Source organism: Stegastes partitus, unplaced genomic scaffold, assembly GCF_000690725.1.
Source record: "Stegastes partitus isolate 25-593 unplaced genomic scaffold, Stegastes_partitus-1.0.2 Scaffold2377, whole genome shotgun sequence".
Taxonomy (NCBI): domain Eukaryota; kingdom Metazoa; phylum Chordata; class Actinopteri; family Pomacentridae; genus Stegastes; species Stegastes partitus.
The window spans coordinates 24,235-48,827 of record NW_007580108.1 but is presented as its reverse complement, the minus strand read 5'-3'; the positions used below and the strand labels follow the sequence as shown (position 1 = coordinate 48,827).

General features: G+C 44.1%; 1 protein-coding gene and 5 non-coding genes across 8 annotated transcripts; all 6 read left to right on the top strand.

Annotated features, from left to right (window-relative positions):
• Positions 1-2,989: 2,989 nt before the first annotated feature.
• Positions 2,990-22,393, top strand: LOC103374856 (E3 ubiquitin-protein ligase DTX4-like). 3 transcript variants are annotated; one of them, XR_521157.1, is made up of 11 exons: positions 3,117-3,202; positions 3,291-4,189; positions 15,660-15,721; positions 15,834-15,995; positions 16,777-16,838; positions 16,927-17,093; positions 17,173-17,326; positions 17,728-17,817; positions 17,905-18,003; positions 18,181-19,573; positions 19,610-22,393. XR_521157.1 is itself a non-coding variant. In XM_008305010.1 (10 exons), the coding sequence occupies exons 1-10, from the start codon at positions 3,095-3,097 to the stop codon at positions 18,310-18,312; spliced, it is 1,935 nt and encodes a 644-aa protein (XP_008303232.1). In that variant the 5' UTR covers positions 2,990-3,094; the 3' UTR covers positions 18,313-22,393. The 3 variants fall into 3 exon arrangements, 1 of the variants encoding a protein (XP_008303232.1); XR_521156.1 differs by having other exon boundaries at positions 18,181-20,648; positions 20,699-22,393; XM_008305010.1 differs by having other exon boundaries at positions 2,990-3,202; positions 18,181-22,393.
• Positions 14,527-14,613, top strand: trnay-gua (transfer RNA tyrosine (anticodon GUA)). The gene is given in 2 exon segments: positions 14,527-14,563; positions 14,578-14,613. It is a non-coding gene; the product is annotated as a tRNA-Tyr (tRNA).
• Positions 22,394-22,524: 131 nt separating the features above from the next.
• Positions 22,525-22,612, top strand: trnay-gua (transfer RNA tyrosine (anticodon GUA)). The gene is given in 2 exon segments: positions 22,525-22,561; positions 22,577-22,612. It is a non-coding gene; the product is annotated as a tRNA-Tyr (tRNA).
• A 311-nt stretch (positions 22,613-22,923) lies between these two features.
• Positions 22,924-23,011, top strand: trnay-gua (transfer RNA tyrosine (anticodon GUA)). The gene is given in 2 exon segments: positions 22,924-22,960; positions 22,976-23,011. It is a non-coding gene; the product is annotated as a tRNA-Tyr (tRNA).
• Positions 23,012-23,330: 319 nt separating this feature from the next.
• Positions 23,331-23,418, top strand: trnay-gua (transfer RNA tyrosine (anticodon GUA)). The gene is given in 2 exon segments: positions 23,331-23,367; positions 23,383-23,418. It is a non-coding gene; the product is annotated as a tRNA-Tyr (tRNA).
• A 436-nt stretch (positions 23,419-23,854) lies between these two features.
• Positions 23,855-23,942, top strand: trnay-gua (transfer RNA tyrosine (anticodon GUA)). The gene is given in 2 exon segments: positions 23,855-23,891; positions 23,907-23,942. It is a non-coding gene; the product is annotated as a tRNA-Tyr (tRNA).
• The last annotated feature ends 651 nt before the right edge of the window (positions 23,943-24,593 follow it).

Here is a 24,593-nt window from a genome sequence, read left to right as displayed (position 1 = left end):
GAGAAGTTTTGGTGTCAGCCTAACGAGATAAAACCAAGCAAACTTGGAAGCGATGAGATTATGACATCTTGCGAGCTGTGCGGCTTTAAGTGTCCGGACAAATGATTTGATTAACATCGCGGTCGTGGTGGGAACTGTGTGCCGAGCCGCTCCGTCCCCTCTGTCTGGCCTCAGTCTGCTGTTTGTCTGACGCTGAATGGACTCTCCGCAGTTTCGAGAGAGAAATTACATTTCACATGGTAATCAGCAGGTCGAGTGCTCCCCGCTGAGGGGAGGGGGGTTGTGTACTCTCACAAACACTGTGTTTGTCTTTAAAGCCTCCCTGTACATCTCTGGGATCCCCTCGCTGTCAGAAAATGAACTACTGTACAGCTTTACACACAATACGGCGGTTGATATCTCACTTTGATTATTCACTGTCTCTCCCAAACAAATGCAGCCGTCCATTTACTCAACCTTTTGATGTCTGTGCACTCATGCCAGTATCACCTCTTTGTAATATCCAACCACACACACACACACACACACACATATATACCCTCCTCTCCCCATCCTGGCACTGACTGAATAGGCCGTTACCCCTGGAGACAGAGGTAGTTTCTGGTTGGTTGGTTCAGGGACCCTCCTGCTGCCCCGCTGGGAGACAGAGACGCATTGTTCTGCTTATTTGTCAGTATGTTTTTAACTATTTATCATTCTGTTGTGCTTCGATTGTGTTCGCCGGCGCAGTTTGGGCCAAAAAACATCATATGACGACCTTTTTTTGGGGGCAGAGCTACGATCTGAATCACAACATCTCTCCGCAAATTTAGTCCGACTCGTGTGAGATTAGTTGTGTAATGTCACAGGTCTCTGCATCCGGTTTTCACTCTCATTTTATTTCTGAAGCTCTAACCGGAGGTGGTGATTCGTATGTGTGTCCGACCAGCTGGATAGTGGATATAAATATAATCATTAATTAGAATACTTTCAGCTGTCATGTGCACAACTAAACAGAACTGTTTCCAGCCTGGATTTGAACATCGTCAGCGTTGAGGCCTCTCTCACATCTTCTGAAATCCAGATTTTAGCTGCATGAAACTAGAACGCAGCCTCACCATGTTTGGTCCTGACTCTGGGCTCCAGCAGGAGACCCTCCCTGAGCTTCTCAGAGCCCGACATGGTTCATGTGGCACCAACATGTCAGAGATGCACTTTGGTGCCGGACCATGAGGACACTTGGACACAAGCAGAGCTGTTTTAAACTCAGTTCTCTGAGCGACAGGAAGCCGGTGCAGAGACCTGAGCACTGGACTAATATGGTCGTACTTCCTGGTTCTAGTCAGGAAGTGCCCCAATTTAAAGATAAAACTTGGTTAATTTGCGAGATAAAGTCACATGTGGTAAACTGACAGACTGTCGGATGAATAAAAAATTCTTCCTCTTCTGGCTGATAAATGATTTTATTTAACAAACAAACAACATGCTGCGTCCATATTTGTGCCAAAACCAATCATGACTTTGAGTTCAGATGATGTAGAAAAGTTCTGAGAATACTTTTTTAAGAAATTTATTTAACTATTTAACGACATGACGTGTACGATTCCTCTAAAACGCGGCTCGTCTGCCAAACTGAGATGGTCCACCATGCAGGACCGTCAGATCTGCCCGGCCTTGTTGTAGCGCCAGCAAAAACACAACTGATACGGATGTGAGAAAAGTGGCCAAAGTGCTCTTTAGACTGTGGGACTGGCCGCCCTGCAGGGCTCCCTTTGTGACGCTGTTTTTTTGGCAGATAAGTTTCTCCACTCATGCAAGCGTTTTGATGAAAATCGCGCATGCAGCGAGAAACGGCCACGTCATGCTGCTCCGATCATTAGCTGTTGCATAAGTTCCTTTTTCAGACTGTTTCTGCTTTTTGTGCAGGAAGGCTTCCAGTTCATAGGAAATTATATTGTCAGCCTTTGAAGGCCCTATTACCACATTAGCGCTGAGCTAACCTACGCCTCACTTTAATTCGTTTAGCGTTACATATGTATAATCTATAAAAAGCAGCTGCTCATTTAGCTGTTCGGACACATTTTGCAGCTCGGCGCTCTGCGTGTTCTCTACCAGGTGGCCTCAGAGCGTTGGCAGTGAAAAGGAGGCATGTTTATTGCTTTAATTTTTGCGACAGTCTGCTCTGACTGTACATGTGGCTTCTGTGACCTGCAGGCTGCTGCTGCACGTGATGACATTCAGTTTGTCCAGAGCCTCTGGCCTGTGATCCCTGAGCACTGACCCGGTCACTCCTAATCAGAATCCAGACCCACAAGTCTGGTTTTTTTCATTATTTCGCTGACATTTTTTTGCAGTTTGCTATGATTAAACTGCAATTTTTAGTTGCTCCAGCACAAAATGTGAATAAGATGTGTACGAATATCATTTTATTATTCTTTGCTGGCTTTGTTTGGCTTCTAACAGAAGCTTCTTTTTTTTTTCTCAGAGACATTTTTCTAGTGTTGCTGCATTTAGCATTTACCATAACTAGTGAGCTCTAAGGCTATTAGTGCTATTTAATAACATACTGCATGACTTAGACCAACATCTGGGACACCGTATAGCACAACCGTCCATCCAAACAAGTCAAGGCACCAACATTTCTCCACAATTTAAAACAACAGACATTAAGCCAAAGTGTTTTCCAACAGAGCAATAAGACAAATTTGCTAAATATTAATATTGTGTGGAGGTTTTTCCTCCTCTGACAGGAATAAGAATAAGAAGCGAGATGTTTTTCATTCTTCACCACTTTCTGACCAAACAACTGATCGATTGACCAACAAAATACTCAACTGGTTGTTTCATAATAAAATTCCCCGTTAGTTGCAGCCCTAATGAGCAACCACGAGTATTTTGACAGGTTGTGGTAGAGCTTCTTATGCAGGAAGTGAAATCCTGCTCGTGGCAACGCAGTCAACAGGACAAAAACATGTCAATGAACCCACGTTCTTATTCGTTTCTTTCAGGAACCATCCGTCCGGTGCGGAGGAGTTTCTACGATCCAGCCTCGGCCCCGGGTCAGGGCTGGCAGTGGGAGTGGGAGAACGACGCGGGCACGTGGACGCCGTACGACATGGAGGTGGCCATCGCCATCGAGAGCGCCCACAACCGCCAGCAGCCCTGCCTCGACCTGACACCGCTCGGCTTCTGCTACCTCATTGATTTCCAGAACATGACACAGGTTCGCTTCAGTTTTTTTACTGGGACGTCAGTTGTTTGTTTTACGGGCATTTTTAACTTTGGGGATGTTGTTTTTTGTCTGTCTGCAGGTGAACAGACAGAGCCAAAGGTGTCGGAGGATCCAGAGGCGTGCCGACATGGCCTATCCTTTAGTGTCTGGTCCTCTCCCGGTCCCCAAAGGAGGAGGCGTAGGGGGTGGAGGCCTGACGGGAGCCTTGCTAGGCGTTGGGGTGTCCGGAGCCAGCATGGGGTTCGCAGGCTCGGTCTACTCCAATGGGGGCTTGCCGGCTGCCGGACTGGGCCAGCCCTGCTCCTGCCAGCAGTGCATGCTGGTCCTCAGTGTGAAGACCAACACAGGAGGGACGATGGGAGGAGTAGCAGGGATACAGACTCTTGGTAGACGCTCGCTGACCATGCAGCGGCCCAAGACCTTAGCACCCGCCGCCTCCAAGCCTCTGAGTCCGTCTAAATCGGCCACTCTGGGACGAGGACAGCAGCAGAACTCCAACTCCAACTCCAACTACTACCAGACGCTGCCGCACGGCCTCGCCATCTCCAGGAACACCGCCTCTCCGAGAAGGAACGCCCAGCTCTTCGCTCAGTCGCTCGCCGCCCTCACCGCCGGCACCTCCGCCATGGGCATCTCCGTGTCTTCCAACAGGCCGCCTCCCCCGTCCCTCCCTCCCCCTCAGCCCCCGTCATCCAACCCGGGCCTGAACCCTCCGTCCGTTCCGCCCAAACATTCCTCATCCTCAGCCAACGAGTCGGTGCCAACCGCCACGTTGATCACTCCCGCCAGCAACGTCACCACGCCTCCCTCTCCCGTGCCGTCGCCGTCGCCGCTGGTGATGAAGCCGCAGCGCACGCCGTCGTCCGCGGCAACAGTGTGCCATGCCCCGTTGCCGCAGCGATCGAGCCTGGCCGGGCTGAGCAGACCGGCGTTGCAGAGGATCGCCATGGCTCAGTCCAGAGCGCTCATAGCATCAGGGTGAGTGGACACACACAGGAACCGACACACTCACGTGATCACGAGGGAGGTGATGGTGAACTCCCAGCTTGCAGAAGATAGCACAACTCTTATCTTTGTTGAAATATGATTCTCAGAAAGAGCTATCAGCTGCAGCATCTGGACAGTTTAACGGTTGCTCTAATAGCTGGATAGGGTTTAGAGGGTTAATTACACGATGCTGCAGCATTCTGTAATCAACCGAACACCTATACGCCTCCTATATTGTCATCACAACAGTTTCCCACGTCCTGCAATCACAAACATTCATCACGCTTGCACAGACACGCACCGAGAAGTCGCTGTTGACATTTGCACATGCCCACCTGCACGTTCAAACATGCAAAAACGCTGCGCACGCCCGGGCAAGAAGCGCTAAATATATACACGTACTGTATACCATCAGACTGCCAGTGACTCATTGCAGAAGTACGACTCATCAGATTGGCTTTCATTCCATCTGCAGAGCTGGTGCTACATCGTGTTTTTAGAGGGCGGCTGAGGTCGTAACGAGTTAATGCAGGTGGAAGTTATGCTGCTAATGAATTCCTCCTGAAGGTGACAGACGAGTTGACAGGCAAGAGGCGGAGAATTTTACATTCATGCCTCCTGTGTGAATGTGAACTGAGGTGAAACACTGAGTTATGTACATTTTGAATGTGGATTCATACCAAGAATCCTCATGAAAGCAGAAGTTATGAAATGTTAACCTGACCTCGTTGGAGTGTGTCAAAAATCAGCTGAGCCTTCTGAGTGTTGTCCATCTGCGAAGTGGCATCTGTAGAGCAGAGGGGGATTATGGGAGAGGGCGGACGGGGGAGTGTGAAGGCCACGGGTCAGCAGCGGCTCCTTCTCCCCGAAGCTGTTTCGTGCATGCAGCTTACAGGCTCCCGTTCTCTGCAAACTCGAGCAACTCACTCGGAGGGGCTGCAGTGAACCAAAGAAAACCTCAGTGAACTGAAATCGACTCTTCATCCAATCAGTTGGTCGCAGGGAGAAAAAAAAAAACACAATCTACACATTATGATGGGGAGACGAGCTAAACGAGCCAAATATGGCAGAGCGTCTGAAAACAGCAGCTGACTTTGTTTTATTCCTCAGCGGCTCTCGTGCTGCCATCACCAGCTAATATAGAATACGAACATGTGCAGCTGGTCTGCTCCCAGTCGCTTCTTATTATTTTTAAATAACAGCTTCAAATGATGCCACCCTCTGAACTCCAGGCAGTTCCTGGACCTTGTTTCTGCTGCAGTATAAAGTCCTTTGTGGAAGCAGAACAACCACAAACAGAAGGAGAGAGAACTCAGAAATGTCAGTTAGAGTGACGCACGTCATTAAAGAAGAAAACATGAAAGTTGTATTGTTTGGTAAATTAATAATTAGAAAAAAATGGAATCAACATGTCCAACTTTTTTCAAGGTGTCCACAGGTGTCTCTACATACTACTAAGATATCTTACTATTTATATTTTTAGTTTGTTTCCATGCTTGTCTTCTCTCGGCTTGCAGTTCAGCCGTAAAGTCCATAAATATGTGTCTCGTGGCAGCTGAGGCACTGAGAATTTTCTTTCTTTCTTACAGACTGTTGTTATTGCAGATTACTTTTATTTATTTGTATGAGACGTGTACAATGAAATGACAACAATGAAATATTCTGCTTTCTAGCAGAGATGACAAAAGAGATGGTTTAAAAAACAGTTAAGAGAACGTTGTTGGAGGAAACATTCAACGTAGTGAAACATCTTTCTGGAAATGTTTTTGTGGGCAATTGGACTCCATTTTTTTCTTCATTTTTTGATGATGTCATCCTGCACAGAGGACATTTCTAAGTCCTCTCACCTCCTAGACGTGGTCGTTCTGTTTCCACAGAGGTGCAGGACTTTATGTTGCAGTGAGAAAATGAGCCCACGGTGAGGGAGAAAATGCACAAGTCACCCTTGAAGTCGCACTGCTTGAAAGTTCAGAGGGTTAAACGAGAATCAGATTACGTATCTGGAGCCTGAAAGTGTTCAGACCTTTCTCTGGCCTGACGTTTGTGTCATGCAGGGGGAAGCGTCGCTCGTTCGCCCACGTGGTTTGATCTCAATCAGCTTCCAGTCACAGCTTCCTCGAAACGGACTCCCCGGTACTGCAGTCGGAAAGTCAAAGAAAGTACATTCCAACTTTCCGTGATGTCACACAACGTTTCATTTCAAGAAGCGTGCATGTGTGTGTGTGTGTGTGTGCGTGTGTGTGTGTGTGTGTTTCTGGTTCAAACCCTACACAGGAAGTGATGCATTTTCAGTTTCAGTTTATCACACCAGCTAATGGGATTCCTGCACATGATCACGATGCGACTGAAAGCGAGGTCAGATGGTTTTGAGATGTAGATTTTTCTGGTAATGCCTCCCTCCCTCTCCCACCTCCCCGGCTCCTCTCCTCCCTCCTCTCCCGTCGCGTCTCGGCAGTCTGGGCCCCTCAGAGCCTCATTGTTGGTCTCCACAGTAACCTTTGTTGGATCACCCAAGCCTGGCCTGCATTAGCAGCACAATGCTGAGCCTCTGCTAGTCTTCACTTCTCTCTGCGCTCGTCTCCTTCCCCCCTCACAGCCAGTGGAGTTTTCTTTTTCCTTCCTCGCGTATGTACGGCTCTCTTGATTGTGATGAGCTCTCTTGCTCCGACTGTCGAGGTTTTGGAGTATTTTAAAGCCATGCAAGTTAGTAAACTTATTCCATCGAACAAGCTCAGCCTCACAGGGGAGGTGGATGCACTGCAAAAAAAATAAAAATAAAAATCTGGGCAGTGAGGGTGCCATAAGAAATACATTAAAAAACAAACTCTCTAAAAACTGTGTAAATAACAGCAAATACCTGTGAAGTAATAGCTTTTTTTAGCTGATTTAAATATAGTAAAACTGTAATGTTACGGTCACAAACTGTAAAATTACCATCAGTAAAAATACACGTGTCAACATGTGTAGAAAAAATTTTTACTCAACGTTATCTGTAATTTAACAGAACTAAAATATGCTTTAGTCTCTAATATATGTAGTTTTTTTCTTCAAATAACAGCAAATATCTGTTAAATAGCAAAAATTCTTGCTTTTTTAAACAGTAAAAATAAAAAACAGGGTAGTTTTATGGTCAAATATTGCAGAAGAATGAATAAAAATACAGATTTTTGATGTAAATTTTATGCACAGTTTGATCTGTTCTGTGTTTTTTTGTACAAATAACCTGTAAATGAATCCTTTTTCTGTGATTTCACTGGATGGTATCTGTAGTTTAACAAACTAAGAAAAACTGAAAATGTATTTCCCATTTTCAATCCTTAATATTTAAGTTTTTTTCTTTGTAACAGTAGAAATTGAAATGATTTTACGGTCAAACACTGCAAAAGAGTGAACTGCCATCTTATATAGTTATAAATTGTGCATACAGGTTTTTAAACATGTATTTTAATTCTTTTTTCTGTGATTTTACGAGTCATTATCAGCATTTATCACATATATATATATATATATATGCAGATATCAAAATGTGGATGTGGTGGAATGAACCCCCTCCGATGCAACATATTCATAAAGTGATAATGAATATTTTTGGGGGTTGGGGGGAGGCAGACAATGGTGCCGCTCCAGTCGCCATTGTCGCCCCTGACAATCGCAGTCCCGAGGGGAGGGGTGTGTAGATGTATAAGTGTGTGTGTGTGAGTGTGTGTGTGTGTGTGTGTGCACAGACGGTCTCAGACAAGCGGCCGAGACGACGGCCGAGGGAAGGGATGGGGGAGCGCAAGACAAAGAAACGAGTCAGCAAACTGTCAAAGATTGATCACACTGTGGTGCAAGAAATCAGGCCAGAGAGAGAGAGAGAGGGAGGGCGAGGGAGGACACACACACACACACGCTTGTGCACACTCATGCACTTCACTGCCTGGCTGTGAAGGCATTTACCACACACACACACACACACACACACACACACACACACACACATTGTCCTTCTTTCTCACACAGTAAAAGTAAATATTGACGATCCTAAGAGGAGATGCAGTGAAGAATGTGTGCTCTCTCTCTCTCTCTCTCTCTCTCTCTCTCTCTGTGTCACTATGCAGTGGGGGATTATGGGAAAGGAGACAAAGGGAATGAATGAGTGGGGTATGTGGGGTGCTGCTGCTGGTGGTGCTGGTGGTGGTGGTGGTGGTGGTGGTGGTAGTTGCACCGACCACATACTGAGGAAGAGCAAATCAAACGAGGGACGATACAGACAGAAATCTGTGAGGTTTCCTGTGATTTTCGAGCGGAGGAGAACGATGAGTCGACACCTGTTTGTTCACCAACAGGTTGCGGTTTGACCACGTGTGGCCTGCAGGGGGAGCTGTGACCACAGACAGACAGTCATCAACCTTATCTGGTGCTGCTTCATGCACAATAAAACCCCCGTGCACAGAGCTGATGTCCTTGAATGCAACAGACAAATGAAAAGAAATGCGTCGGTGTTATACTTCCGAGAGCAGCTGTTTTTCTGCAGGGTGGCAGCCGATGCTTTAGTTTGCAGGTTTATGGTCGAGTGTGTGCGCTTTGGACTCCAACTGGAGGCCTGTGTGATGGCTGTTTTCACCTTTTAATGGATTAAAACCAAGGAGAAATAGATGTAATTTTCAAAGAACTACAAGAAAAGTATATTTCCAGTCCGTTTTGCAAATCATCAATCATTTTTAATGCCCTAAAAAAACAGGGTTCTGTATTACATCTACTGTTTTATCACCCAGGCCTGGTATTTATTATTCATTTCAACCTGATTATTTTATACTGAAGTGAAAAGAATAAACCAAAACATTTTTTTAAAAAAAGCAATAAAGGCCTGCTGCATATATTTATAGGATTTCTGAAAATATATCAGCTGGTGATCGCAGCACAAAAACTGTCGAGAAATATAACAAGTAAACTGCTGGTTTTACATGATCTGCATAAGTACATGTTCAATTAACTAAGTTCTTCCTCCTGCCTCCAAAATAATGGAATAACCTTGAAAGGCTGCTGTTTTCATGAAAGTAGCTCCACCGATTGTCCGACCAATAAGAATTTAACTGATTTAGAGCTTCAATATATGTGTAGGACCCAGTGATAAAGTATGCAACAAGTTGTATGCGTGCACATTAAGTAAAGCAGATGGTGTTGCTCTTTATATTTTCTAAATTATTCAACATTACAAGACACCTATGAGGAGCAGTGACCTGGGAGATGTGCTGATTCCTGCCAGCCTGCTTTCTATTTACATCCAGGACGGTGTTCAGCTCAGGTCACTTATAATCAGCTTCCAAACATCCACGTAACTTCATAATTGACTTTTTTTCTTCAAATCTGCTAATTAAGTCGGTTTATTCACCGAGTGGATTTAAAATGCGGCGTGATTTCGTGACACGACTTCGAACTCGTCTCTCGCTTTGCGTCACGTCGACCTATTTCTTTTTTTTTCTCCTCCTCGAGCGAGCGAAGGAAGTCTGCCAGCGTGTGAGAAACATAAGTGTGTGTGTGAGAATGTGTGGGAGTGTGTTATTGTCTGGTGTCTAAATCAGTCCAGCTGATGTCCATCTGTGCCCCGGGGGAACGGGAGGAGCCCAGGCCGCCAGGGATGGAGGCGGTGCGTGAAACAAAGCCGAGGGGAGTGTGTGATGTGGTGGGAAGCGGGCGGAGGGGAGGAAGGCTTTGGGTTTGAGGTCGCGGGGGGTCAAGAGACTGGGGATCTCATTCAGGTCCTCCTCCTCCTCCTCCTCCGCCCCAGGCAGGGACGGGATTCTTTGTTGTTTAAAGGTCTCGAGCTTTTCCTCCTTCGTCGCTGCTCGCATTTCTGTCCAGCATCTCCTCTGCTGGTCCAAAGACGACCCTTTACAACTAGTTGTAGATGTGTGACTTGTGTACACTTGTTAAGAAAGTAGTTGTTGAAGTTGCTGCTGGTATAAATTCAAACTATTTTTCAAAAAGGCTTCACTCCTGCAGTCGAGGACAAACCCTGCTTTCACTACTCACTTAAAGAGGACCCATTATGCTCATTTCAAGGTCTTTATTTCTATTCTGGGACTCCATTTGAGTAGCTTTGTGTGGCACAGTTAAAAAAAATATCCTTATTTATCTCCTCCACCATCGTGGAGGATATTACAAGAAGGATTCAGAAGGACGTAGAAGGTGGCGTGATGTATAAATGCTGCACTCTCGTGGGTTTGATTCGAGAGCTCAGTAACCGCCGTCTAGCTCCTCCGTCCGTCTTTATCTCGTGTCGATGAAGCGAGAGAGAAGAGGTGTTAGCATAATGAAAAGTGTCAGTATATGTGTCACTGTTAATGGGTGTAGCTGGTAAAAAAAAGTTGGATGTATCGTGTCTGCTTTTTGTGAGCTGGTCCACATGAGACGCCTGTAACAGGAGGCAGGTACGAACATTTACCAAAAACAGTGTAGTTTGACTTATTATCGTTATTATTAGCAGTAGTTTGACTTCATGTGTCACGCTGTGCCTGGACCACAATGTCAAATCATATGAAGTCATTTAGAGCAGTGGTACTCAAACTGGGGGGCGGGGACTCTCATGGGGGTCCCACGATAATTTCAGGGGGTCGCCAGATCATTGTAAAACACAAAAAATAATAAAATAAAGCCTAGATTTATCAAATAAATTTGTAGTAGGGCTGTCAAAATTAGAAGTGTATACTTCTTCCCACTCCTTTTTCGAACTTTTTAATATTATGATTCGATTATGCTATATTATTATTGTTTTTTGCTCTTTTTAAAATTATTTTCTTTTGTTTTTATATTTTTTTACCTTCCATTTGTTGGGAATAAATTCAATTCATTCATTCATTTAAAACAAAATGAACGTGTTGATGTGAAGAGATCAATCTGTGGAATGAACACATTTAATGCACAAACAACAGAGTTATTACTCATGCCAGATTAAAAATTCAAATTAGGGGTCACAAGCACAAGCTTATGTTATCTTGGGGGTCGTAGCTCAAAAAGTTTGAGAACCGCTGATGTAGAGGAACATATTTTTCATCGACTCTGTTGTCGATTCAGGTTTTCACATTAATCATTTTAAATGTCTGATCTTCAGTTTTGGCTTAAAGTTAATGAAGAATTTAGCCGCCTGGAGCACACGTGTAGCTAACGCTGTTAGCTTTTACTGAACCTACGGAGAGCTGAGCAGTGAGTGCAGGAACGCCACCAGATCACAGAGAGACACCGTCTGTTTGATGAAGTCCTGTCTTCCATCTGATTCAGCTCCTCGTCTATCACCTCAAAAATACGATCGACTGTCAAAAACGACCTGCGACCGTCCTCATAAAAGTCCACGTGCTGACCCGCCTACATTCAGCTGCTGAGCTTCAAACAGCCAGACAGTGAAACAGACTGGCAGGTGAACGTGTCAGGTCAGCATCCTGGATGGAGATCTCTAATGCTCATCGTCTGCTCCAAGCAGCTAACTTCCGTGTTTCCTTTCGGTCAGACTGAAAACAAAAACATGACTTTTTTTGGAGGGATCTCACACTTGTTGCCTCATTTGTCCTCATTTCATGGAGAGTGCAAAGTAATTATGACCCACAACAGACACACTAATATCAGATCCAGCAGGAAGAACAGGGCCAGACATCCAGCTTTCTTATGGATTCAGAGGGGTTTGGCCTTTTCAATCCACCTGAAACATCCTCCCACTTCTCAGCTGACTGTTTGTCCCGTGAACGATGTGTTTATCTGTGAGCTAATACTGCATTTATACGACATCGGAAAGTAAATATTTCCCCCAGAAATCAAAAGTCACTGCGATGACAACGAGCCACGCAGGAGGAGCGTGAAGCGTGTCGTCAGCGCATCAGTGGGGCAGCTGGAAAGTGTGTTAATATGAGCTACACGGGGCTTATCCGGGATCAGACCTGACTCAACACCCCCCTCCCCGTCTCCACCTCACACCGTAAAGCCCTCCATGCTAACACAGCAGCCTATTAAATATTAATAGATCCGGTGACAGGCGATTAGCGTGTGTGTGTGTGATCGTCGGCGCTCATTGACTCGATCTAAAAAAAGGGCCTTTCCCCTCCGTCATCAGCAGGCCGACTATTCCTACCGCCCGTCGTCATAAATAAACGCTTGTGACGGGTTTAAGATCTTAAACTACTTTGAGTTCATACGACAGCAGAGCCCTCTGATCTGATCAACGTCGATGGAAATTTGATGTGATTAAGACCAGGCAGCCGCCGTCCTGCTTCGCCGTTACATCGCCAGAGGCTCCGGTCCCGTCTGATGAAACCAGAGAAAGTGTTGCTCGTTACGGCTCTGTGATTGAAATGGTGTCGTATTGATCCGTACGAACGCCCTCATGTAAAGGCGGTGAAGTCTTTTCAGAACAAATTTGTAATGACGCCTGTCACGAAACCTTTAGAGAGGCCAAGTCCCTGGAAATAAATACAGTGCTCTGGGTAGGGCTGGGCCGTATCGTAGCGTGCACGGTAATACCGGTGTAATGTTAGGGGATGATGTGAAATTGAAATATCGCGATAAAATTTAAGTGAAACTTGCAGTGCTGTTGTTTTGGTTACATGGAGTGAAAGGCACGGCGGCGACCGAGGAGGAGGCAAATGCAGCGCATCGACAGACACAGTAGGGCTGGACCCGGATATCAGAATATGCAGTCGCTGTGGTGGTGTCCGGGTAGCAAGTTTAAGATCCAAATGTTCGCCCGCCACCCACCGCTACCCTCCCAAGACAGCCAATGGGGAAGCTGCTCAGCTCAACTACGTGGACTTTTCACCTACAAATACCTGTGTACGCATCGACAACTCTTATTATGTGTCAAACCTGATTACAGACAAATTGTGAGATTGTAGATTCTGGTTTGACAACTTCTTCTACACGTTGACAAATCTCACTTCAGACGAACAGATTGAGGTACAGACAGACAACTCTCCATACGCATGGACAATAACGCCCCCATAAACTGGCTGCAGAGTTTTATGTAGTGGATACTGGGCATTGTTATGTTCAGGATCTGTCGGCCCATTTCTATTTGAAATGCTTTTTGATTAAACAAATTGTCAGGAAGCAATTTACAGCTTATGCGCTATTGATTTTGGTACATTACAGCTTTAATGCACATCAAAAACAGCTGCTTGCTAAATGGAAATGGAAACTTGTTCTATTTTTTATTTGCACCAACAAAGTTGTGCAGTTTTAAAGTATTTTGTCTGACGTCGATTGTTATCGCAAATGTTCTCATTTATATCGTGATAACTATTTTTGAACATATCACCCTGCCCTCGCTCCAGGTCACATTTTTCTTGATTGTGGGCTCATTTTTTACTTCAATACAAAGTCCTACAGCTCCATGAAGAAGGAGAGAGAACTCAGAAATGCCTAAAAAAGGGGCATTCTTTATTTATTGTAGAAAAGCAGAAATGACCTGGACTGAATTTTTAAAAGTGCCACCAATGCTGCAGAACAATGGAGGCGCCACATGTTACAGATCCAGACAGACAGAAAGACGTTTCACTGTGCTGAATGTGTCCTCTCTGTATACCGTATTTCAGACACGCTGCATTTATTTTCCTGCATGTTTTATTTCCCCCTCAGTCTTTAGTCGTCTCCTCTTTGCTCTGCCTGCAGTTCAACCTGAATACTACATTGTTTTGTTCAGTCTCTCAGTCGTAGTTAGCCGATGGAGCTCAGATTTTGTTCAGTTGTTTGCAGGATCTTTGGAGAGTGTATGAATCAGACATGTAGAATAAAGGGATTTAAATGAGAGTATCATGTTTTTAAACTTAGATTTGGCTAATTTTCCCGACTTCATTCATGATGAGTTCAAAGACCGTCCAGGAACTCTGGAAACTCTGATGCCTCTTTAAGTTTTTATGATATATATAATTATTTTAAGCCCATCTGTTGAAGATCCAGCGACTCTTTCTGCTTTTACAGGTTTTGTCTCTCAATCAGTTTTGGTGATTTTTCTTTAGGAGAATGTTTTAGGGTTCAGGAGGTTTAATTCTGAGTCTTGGAAGCTCACCGGGTTTTATTATCTGCGATTCTGTTCACATTCTGACCATGATTTAAGTTGACAGTTCTGTGGTGTTGTTGTTTATGTCGAACGCGTGAATCTCCACACTTCATCCCACGCCCTCTTTCCCTCATTCACAAATCCCACTGACTCATCTGCTCGTGTGTCGCCGGGCGGCGGGAAGTGAAAAGCTGCTTAGCGCGCTGACAGAAAGCAGCGACGACAGGAAACGGCAGATCATGGCCGCCGTTCCCGTCAGGCCTCTCTGTGTTTGTTTGGCCGATCAGAGGGACTCGGTGCTGCCCCTTCGATAGCTCAGTTGGTAGAGCGGAGGACTGTAGTGGAGAGAGCAGGAATCCTTAGGTCGCTGGTTCAAATCCGGCTCGAAGGAGGTGCTGTTTTGTTTGCTCTGTGGTTTAATAATTCACCTACAAGGCAGCGCGGACAGATTTCTTCTCTCGGGTTTTAGTTAATAAGCGCCTGAACGCAGCCTCCTCAGCGTTAACTCGCTCCCCTGCGAGGACGGTGAAGGCTGCAGCTCGACACACATCTCAGCTCACGTGTGAGCCTCCAGGCCTCTCAGTGTCGTCTGTAATGGGCTCACCTGCCTCTGACCTCCAGCTCAGCGGCTGTTCGCCGTCACTTGGCCTCAATAAAAGCACATATAGAGCCTCTGAGACGGACCACCGCAACGCTGCTTCACATGCACATGTTCCCCTCTGAGAATAAAGACGGCTTTATTAACCGGCGAGAAGATCTGAATTCTGTACAGTTTATTAAAAACCGTCTCTCAGAGTCTGTACGTGTGCTGCGTGAGCTTCAGCCAGGTAGAGATGATGATGATGATGATGATGATGATGATGGGCTTTGTGACGAGGCAGGTAATCCCCAGCGAGCAGCTGTGTGACGTCCATCTCTCTGAGCTCACTGAGCAGATGGAAACTCCGTGGATTAGCTCGCATAAACACACACAGCGCCGCCGAGTCATCCGCTCACTCCTCAGCCTACAAACACAGTTGTGAGACGCAGAAGGAAGCAGGACAAGCAGGTTTTTTTAGTCTTTTTTTTCAGCAACATTCATCAACTTTTCACTCTAGTTTTGCTCCTTTTGGAAGTATTTGGGTAAACAATCCAGGAGATCCTAAATAGTTCAGCTGTTTTCTGTGTCGCTGTGTGAAAATGACCATCATCAGATTCTCCGAGTGAGTATTTGAGCTGGTTTCCTCCAACATGGGAACACTTTTTGATTTCTTTCCTCCTCTACGACAGTGAACTTATTCTCTAATATGTGTGGACTGAACATTTGTCGTGTCGGGCTTTGGAGAACGCTGACATTTTCAACTTTTTCTGGCATTTAAGAGACCAAACAACCGATCAGTTAATTAAAAACTAATCATTTGCTACAGTGGATTAATCAGTGTGTGTCTTCTCCTGCAGTGTGCCCACGGTCCCGGTGAAGAACCTCAACGGATCCAGCCCTGTTCACCCTGCTCTGGCCGGTAAGAACTCACAACACTCACAACAGCGATCACAGGATGACAGGACGAAGGCGGACAGTTTGAAGACCCTTTTTCTCGCCGGCTCAGTCTCTCTCTCTCTGCTGTATTCCAGGGATCACAGGAATCCTGATGAGTGCCGCCGCTCTGCCCGTCTGTCTGACCAGACCGCCGAAGCTGGTGCTGCATCCTCCGCCCGTCAGCAAGAGCGACATCAAACCGGTGCCGGGCTTCGGCCACTGCTGCAGGAAGACCACCAAGAAGCAGGCTCGCAAGGGTAACTTTGATCCCTGACATCAAACCTTTTGTCAGTTAAAGAACCCGTATTGTACTTTTTTGTTTTTCTTCCTTTCTTTGGGCTCATTTTTTGGCCACAATAAAAAGTTCTGCACTTTTGTGGAGGCAACACAAACATGACTAAGTCATAAAAAACGGAAAACTGTAGATACTTGACTATTTTTACAAACCTTCTCTCTCTGCTGTGCTCATCAGCTACAGACAGATGTTTCACCATGCTGAGTGTATCTTCGGTTACTGTTTTTGAGCCGTGCTGTGTTTATTATATTGATCCAGTAGGTTTTATTCTCCTCTCAGCCTCTCTTGTCGTCTCCTCTCAGCTCGGTGTAATCGCTGCCTGCACTTCACCTGAAAACTCTTGACTGCTGGTCGCAACTAATCAGTCGTGGCTTCTCAGTAGCGCTGAAAAATGCAGAACCTTTTGTTTTGTAGTATAAAGTGATGCCTAGAACTTAAATATTCCACTTTTTGAGCTTACTTTTGGTTATTTTTTCTGACAGTACAGCGTTTCACACGATTGGTTCAAAAACCATTTGTTGAAAGACAGTTTTTTCAGTTTTTACAGTTTCTGGCTCTAATAAGTGTTGTATTTTTTAAAATCTTTTTTGGTAAGAAAACATGCTTTTCAAACCCACCAACAGGTTTTGAGGGTTAAGGCATGCAAACGTGTTTTAATAGACCCCCCAAAATAAAAAGATAAACCTGTACATGTGCAGACTTTGGGCTCTTTCAACATCCTCATATCTTCTCCTTGTGTGCAGGTAAAACTCCAGAGGAGGTGGTAAAGAAGTATCTGCAGAAAGTAAAAAGTCCACCAGAGGAGGTACGACCGGCCGCCGTGTCTTCAGCACAGTCGTGGTCGAGATAAAGCAGAATACGGTTTTCATTTTCCATTTCTATGGGTTTCTCAGGACTGCACCATCTGTATGGAGCCTCTGGGGGGTCCGTCTGGGTACAAGGGCCCGGGAGTGGGGCCTGTGTCCAGGGCGGAGTCCGTCGGGAGACTAGCACAGTGTGGACACCAGTACCACTTCCAGTGTCTGGTGGCCATGTACAACAACGGCAACAAGGACGGCAGGTGAGTGAGGAAACGGGCTCGTCTTCTTTGTCCCGTAAGTTTGAAGACCATCGGCTGAACTTCCCTCCTGTCCTCTCAGTCTGCAGTGTCCCACCTGTAAAACCATTTACGGCGTGAAGACGGGCAACCAGCCGGCAGGGAAGATGGAGTACCACGTCATCCCGCACTCTCTACCCGGACACCCGGACTGCAAAACCATACGCATCATCTACAACATCCCACCCGGCATTCAGGTACCCCAGAACCCGTCTCAGTATTATTATTATTATTCTTTAGAAAATGGGGGCAAACACATGTCAGCACAAATGTCTGTGTCCAGAAGTAGAGCTGCAACGATGAGATGATTAATTGATATTTAGGAATTCTTTAAAAATAAAAAAACTCTCTGACTGCAGCGTCACGCTTCAGTTGACCTCCAGTCTGTGAGATCAGAGCGGAGCGTCCCTAGTTTTTATTTTCTGACAGTAAACTAAATGTTTTTGGGTTGTGGACACCTTGAGCTTTACAGACCCAACAACGGATCGAATAACCAAGAATGTAATCAACAGATTAGTGGAAACTGAAGATAATCCTCCCCAGCAGTGGTGTTTTATCCCAACGTGCCTCCCCGCTAATCGTCCTCGTCTTGTTTCAGGGACCAGAGCATCCGAACCCAGGGAAGCCCTTCACTGCCAGAGGCTTTCCCCGACACTGCTACCTCCCAGACAGCGAAAAAGGACGCAAGGTGAACACAAACTGCCTCCCTGTTCCAGACATCCCTTCAGCAGACGCACACTTCTTTGTAAACTAACCTGTTGCTCTTACTAACCAGGTACTCAGACTGCTCCTGGTAGCGTGGGACCGCAGGTTGATCTTCTCAGTTGGTACTTCGAGCACTACAGGAGAGTCCGACACCGTCATCTGGAACGAGGTAGCGTTAGACTCCAACTGCTGTGTTTCCATCTGAACATTTGAAGTATTGCTTTAGAAAATCATCATTATGTTTGCTTGAGGCGGTTTTAGAGCAAGACTAGGAGATGGTAGCGCTCAATTTTTTTGCTTTAATTTCACTTTTCAAACACTCAAACTCCTCTGGCTTCTCTCAAAGGTCCACCATAAGACAGAGTTTGGCTCCAACCTGACGGGTCACGGCTTCCCCGACCCCGGACACCTCGACAACGTCCTGGACGAGCTCCGAGCTCAGGGCATCACGGAGGACGACGGCCTGGTGGAAAAGTGAAAGCTACGACCGGCGGAGACGGAGGAGACGCCAGCGAGAGAACTGCAAAAAGGTGGAAGCAGAGGAGGAAAGAAAAAATGGAGGAGGTCCTGGACTGAGAAAGACTCTCTCTGCCAGCACTTAGAGGGACGTTTAGAAGATTTTTTGTTTTGCAGAAGTAACCACTTGCTGAGATGTCGTTGCCGGGGGTCGCCTGTCAGTGCCAGTCTGTCCACAGTTTTTCAAGAATCAACAGAAGTGAGTGGAGGTTTGAGGAAGCAGCAGCAGCTCAGAAAGAAAAACCAGGAGAAACAAAACAAACAAACAAAAAAAGGTTTTAGCTAGGTACTAAATGACAACGGTGAGAGTGAATCGGTACTAATACTTAGGACAAAAACAAGTTTACTTTACTGAGAGAGAGAGTGATTTAGAAAAAGATGGAACCATGTTAGAGCAGTTCATTAAAAACAGGGAGAGAAAGGACAAAGGGAAGAAGAAGTTGGAGGGGTTTGGGAAGGAAACCGGAGAGAGAGCCGAGCAGAAAGAGAGAAAGATGGCGTACGGACGTAGCGTAGGATAGGAGTAGAGTCAAACTAACCTGTATGGTGCTTTCTGGTACTTGAGCTATTCGATAAAAACACGAGGAGCGGTGACGGACGGACGGAGGGACTGAGAGCTGGCTTTGTTCAAACCACCCTTGTGGTTGTTGCGCCCTCTTGTGGGTTTTCCGGTGAACTGCATCGGGCTGCAAGCTGCTGGGAAAAAAAGAAAAAAGAAAAAAGCAAACACAAATATCCCTTTGAGTTATCCACCTGTGTTACTTTTATCATTGTTACTATAACCCTCATTTAACGTCATTCCATACTTTACCTCTCGATGGGTTTTATACGAGCTGTACGTTTCTGACTGTGTGTGAAATGACAAAAGACCAAACCGAGGCCTCGTCTTTCGGGCCCGTTCGGAGTCTTACTGTTGAGCCACTGTGGTACGAGTTAACCTTAGATGCACAGGTACCGGTGTTCTTTGTTTTATCTCGTGGGTTCTGGCGGCCCACGAGGAGCTGTTTTCCACTGCAGGAGTTTTCGAGGGAACCTTTGAGGAACCGCCCCCTGTAGAACTTTTCCACCTCCAGGTACTTCTGAGCAGCCCTGACAAAAAAAACTAAAAACAAAAAAAACGCTGAGTGGTTAAACTCCTAGAGGACGACGAACGCCTTAATGTCCTCGTCCAGTAGCAGGTTTCTCCTCACTCACATCGCCATCGTCAAATTCAGACCTCCGTTGTTCTGTTTTTTACATAGAACTGAAATTAGTACGAGAAAAAAGGTCCGATTACAGGGCTGCTGCTCTAAACTTGTTCCTGCTCCGGGTTCCTGCAGTGGAAAGCCGCCGTATGTGTCGGTGGATGGAGGAGCTGTTGAAGCTGGAGCCTCTCAGGCTGGGCAGAGGGTTGGAAGGTTGAGGTGGAGGACGGAGAGGAGAAAACCAATACACAAAAACCTGCAAAACACTGCAATCAGTACAACTTTAGAGGATCATTCTGGTTCATTTTACTCTCCAGTAATGTCGCGTCTCTGTGCTGACTTTACATTCTTCACCTTTTGTTGTAGAGATTCAATAAATTGAGGACTTGAGCCGTTTTTATCAGGCCAAAAAGCTCCAACCTGTTCTAAGTTACTCAAAGCTTGTGTAAAATGACAGTACCTTAACCAAAACGAGTCCAATGTCCTTTAAATGTACTCAAAATTTGTTTAAAATGGTGACTAGGTGACTCGGAACCCGTCTAAAATAACAGAAACTATTCAAAATCAGTGAAAGATTTATTTAAAATGACAAAATCTGGCCTGTGTGGTTTACAAGTTAATAAAAACAGGGATCTGAAATGAGTTATAATTTGTTTAAAATGACTCAAAATTCATTTGTGATGACACAAACCTGTCCTAAATTACTCAACACTTGTCTAAATGACATAGGCCTGACCTAGGTGACTCGGAACCTGCCTAAAGTTACAGAAATGAATCTAAATTTGTTTGAAATGATCAAACCTGTCCTAAATTACTCAAACCTCGTCTAAAATGATTATTCAAAATTTGTTTAAATAAAATAAAAAACCTGAAATGAGTTGCTAACAAATGAAAAAGGGATCCAAAATGAGTTATAATTTGTTTAAAATAACTCAAAATTTATTTGTAATGACACAAACCTGTCCTAAATTACTTGAAACTTGTCTAAATGACAAAAACCCGACCTGAGTGACTCTGAACCCGTCTAAAGTTACAAAAACTTCTCCAAAGGGAGTCAAAAATTTAGTTTAAAACGACTAAACCTGTCCAAAGTGATACAAACTGTCCAAAATGAGTCAAAGGTTTGTCCTAAACATGTGAGAACATATCCAGAAAGAGTCCAAATGTTCGTAAAATGACTCCAAATGTGTTTAAGATGACAAAAAAAAAAACCAACAGCCCTTAGTTGAAGCTCATCTAAAGTGGCAAAAGATGATGCAAAATGAGTCAAAATTGGATTAAAAATGGCTCAAACTTTGTTTCACATGACAAATACCTGTCTTAAAATAAAAAATATTTTAAAAAATCTGTAAAAATAACTTTAAATTGCATCAAAGGTTGTTTAAAATGACAAAAGTCTGACTTAGGTTTCTCAAAACTTATCTACATTGACAAAAATCTATCCAAAACGAGTCAAAGGGTCGTTCAAATGGACTTAAACGTAACAAAAAACTACTTCAAAGTTACTTAAAGCGACTCCACATTTGTCCAGAATAACTTACCATCCCTGAATCTTTAAGACGAAGGAGATAAGAATGATCCTTGAGCAGCTGATGGAAAAAAAAACCTTGATTTAATGGAGGCTGAATAACTTCTACATTACCTGAGGTGATGCTGCATTCAAAGTGGCTGGGAAATTAGCATGTCTGAGATCTAATGAGGAAAAATCAAATCAAATGCTACCAGAAATTGAAGCGTCGTGATTTCGTTCACTCTCCTGCTCTTGTCTCTGCCTCCAACCCGCCGCCCAGCCTCTGAGTCGGGTCAGTAAATGATGTTTTATCGCAAAGAAAATCTGTGTTTACGACCAACAAGCTCCCAGTTCAGGCTTCGCTTCGGCCCTCGTCCCTCCACTGACGACGATGATGATGATGATGGTACTCCTACCTTTATTATGTTCTTCTTTATGAAATGTAGTCACACTTGCTTTTATTAGCATCTATTTTTTTGACACTATCATAGAATAAATTGCCTTTTTGTTTTTTTTTCATTTTGTACATTTATGTCGTATTAATTATGCCCTTTTTCATTTGTTACAGTTTGTTTACAAAGACAGTATTATTAAATACCGTGTCTTTTTTGTTCTTCTTCTCTCTGTGTGTACAGACGTTAAGCTGATTCGCTTCATCTTTTCTTTGGAAAAGGAATTCGATGGTAGACTTTTATCTGAGTGTGACATGTTATGAATTTTAATAGAAAGTCCTTGTACACTTGCTGTTCTGTTCATCTGTTCTGCACGGAGCCTTTGTGACCGTGCAAGGTTCCACAGACGATGTCTCGGTGGATATTTTACCCCCAGCAATTAAAAAAAAAAAGAAAGAAAGAAAGGATTATTTTACATCTTGTAAAATGTTTTTAAAATCCCAGATTCCCTCTTGTGTTGTTGCAGTTTTTCTTGAAAAAGCTGCCCAAAGAGAAAAGTGGGAAAACACTGATTTTGTACGATCAGTTAGTCCGGTTGATCCTAATTTGTCTTTTTGTTATTAAACGAATGACTTTGAATAAAATATTATCACTAGTTTTATTACTGTTTCTTTTAAACTGGGTCTCAATTAAGCTACCTTTCTGTTCTAAACGTGCATTTGTTTCGCCATCACCGTTTCCCATCCCGGCTGACGGCTCCAAACGTGGACACTAGCCCTCCGCGGCATCTTTGTCTGTGAAGAAAAGGTGGGGAATAATGTGATCACAGGTGCTGGTACAGGAGAGGCAGAGCATCGGAACATGAGGAGAAAAACAAAGTGTAAATACTGCAAAAATAATTGCTGGAGTATGAATGATTAATACATGACAAAAAAAATAAAGAATGAATGAAACTTACTGTTTGTGTTGGTTAAATTTTTAGTCGCCTTAACATGCAGGACATATTTTTGACACACAGCTACCTGGAAATGTGTCTGTTCCTTTTGCTTCCCAAAAAAAAATTATCTGCAGAAGCACTTGAACGCACCCCTTCGATAGCTCAGTTGGTAGAGCGGAGGACTGTAGGCGCTTAATGCAGAGATCCTTAGGTCGCTGGTTCAAATCCGGCTCGAAGGAGGAGCTTCCTTTTCAAATGTATCACCATGACAGAAACTTTGATGTCCTTCCCAAGCTTACAAAGATTTGCTTCGCGATGATTTAAATGCAGTTTCTGCTCTTTATAAACAGATATATGCTTCTTTTAACATTTCACATGGATGACTTGTGCACATGCGCACTAGTCAGCATTGGAAATGCATTAAAAAAAAAAAAAAATGAAACGTAGTTCCCCTTACTGGTAGGATTTGTGGATAAAATCTGACATACATATGCCCGGAATTATCTTTTTCCTAAAGAATTTTTTTTTTACGGAGGTAAGTGAACACATCCCTTCGATAGCTCAGTTGGTAGAGCGGAGGACTGTAGGCGCACATTGCAGAGATCCTTAGGTCGCTGGTTCAAATCCGGCTCGAAGGAGGAGCTTCCTTTTCAAATGTATCACCATGACAGAAACTGTGATAAACTTCCAAAGCTGAAATATTTCCCGTTTGTTTCGCGATCACTTAAATACAGTATCTGCTCTTTATAAACAAATATATGCAGCTTTTAACATTTCACATGGATTACTTGTGCACATGCGCACTAGTCAGCATGAGAAATGCTTTTTAAAAAACAATGAAACTTAGTTACCCTGACTGGTAGGAGTTCATGAATAAAATCTGACATACAGATGCCCAGAATGATCTTTTTCCTAAATAATTGTTTGATTTTGTTTACAGAAGCACGTGAACGCATCCCTTCGATAGCTCAGTTGGTAGAGCGGAGGACTGTAGGCGCTTAATGCAGAGATCCTTAGGTCGCTGGTTCAAATCCGGCTCGAAGGAGATTGTTTTCTTCCTCCCACACATTTCACCACCACAGAAACTCTTCTTTCCTCCTCTCCAGGCAAGCTTTTACAGATTACGTGTTTCACATTTTACTTTAAACACATTATCTGCTCTTTATTAACACATACATCCTTCTCATGACATTTCTGTTTCTGTCACCTTTTTTTCCAACCCGGCTGAAGGCCCTAAACGTCCTGGGACACCGGTTGTCTAAGTATGAATGATTAAAATAAATAAAAACATAGAAATAAATAGATAAATAAATAGAATAAGCTTGTCTTGGTTTGTTGGGGAAGCGGGGATTTGATTTGATTGTCTGATGTCGCTTTCCAGGAGAGAGGAGGGAGCAGAGGTAACGCCCAGGGTGGGTGGGATGAGCGTGTTTTAGTTTCCCGAGAAAATGCCCGAATCTACGGACTCTCGTGAACACACCCCTTCGATAGCTCAGTTGGTAGAGCGGAGGACTGTAGGTGCTTAACGCAGAGATCCTTAGGTCGCTGGTTCAAATCCGGCTCGAAGGAGGGACTTTCTTTTCTCATATCCTCTTGACAGTAAACTGCTGTGACAATGATTAAATACTTTCCATTTCAAGCTCATTTAGTCTCTCAAAATCTGGTGTTGACAGACGTGGGGGTTACGTTTTGAATTATGTTTCCACAGTAGGTTGTTTTTTCAAGAACACTTCTATTAAAAAACAGAAGATTTAAATATTATTTTGTTTGTTTTTGTGAGTGTTATACATATATTTCTATCATTTTCTTTACATATTTTGTTTTTGTTTATTTAAAAAATGCATATCAAACAAGAGCTCGAGTCGTAAGAGTTTAAAATCATTATTTACTCCACATACATGTGCTCCTTTTAGATAGATAGATAGATAGATAGATAGATAGATACTTTATTCATCTCCAAGAGAAATTTATAATTTTAACATTTCACAGCATTGCTTTGTGGCACAAATGATTATTACATGACAAAAAAAAAAACGAGGAATGAATGAAACTTAGTTTTTGAGTTGGTTTTGACATTCAATGACGTACACTTTCCTCACAAAAGAAAAAAACATCAAGAAAACAATCGTGAACGCACCCTTTGAAAACGAATCCCATCAGGCATTTCAATCAATTAAAAACCAATCGCGTTAGGAGGCATATCTTTTCAAAGCCAGTTAA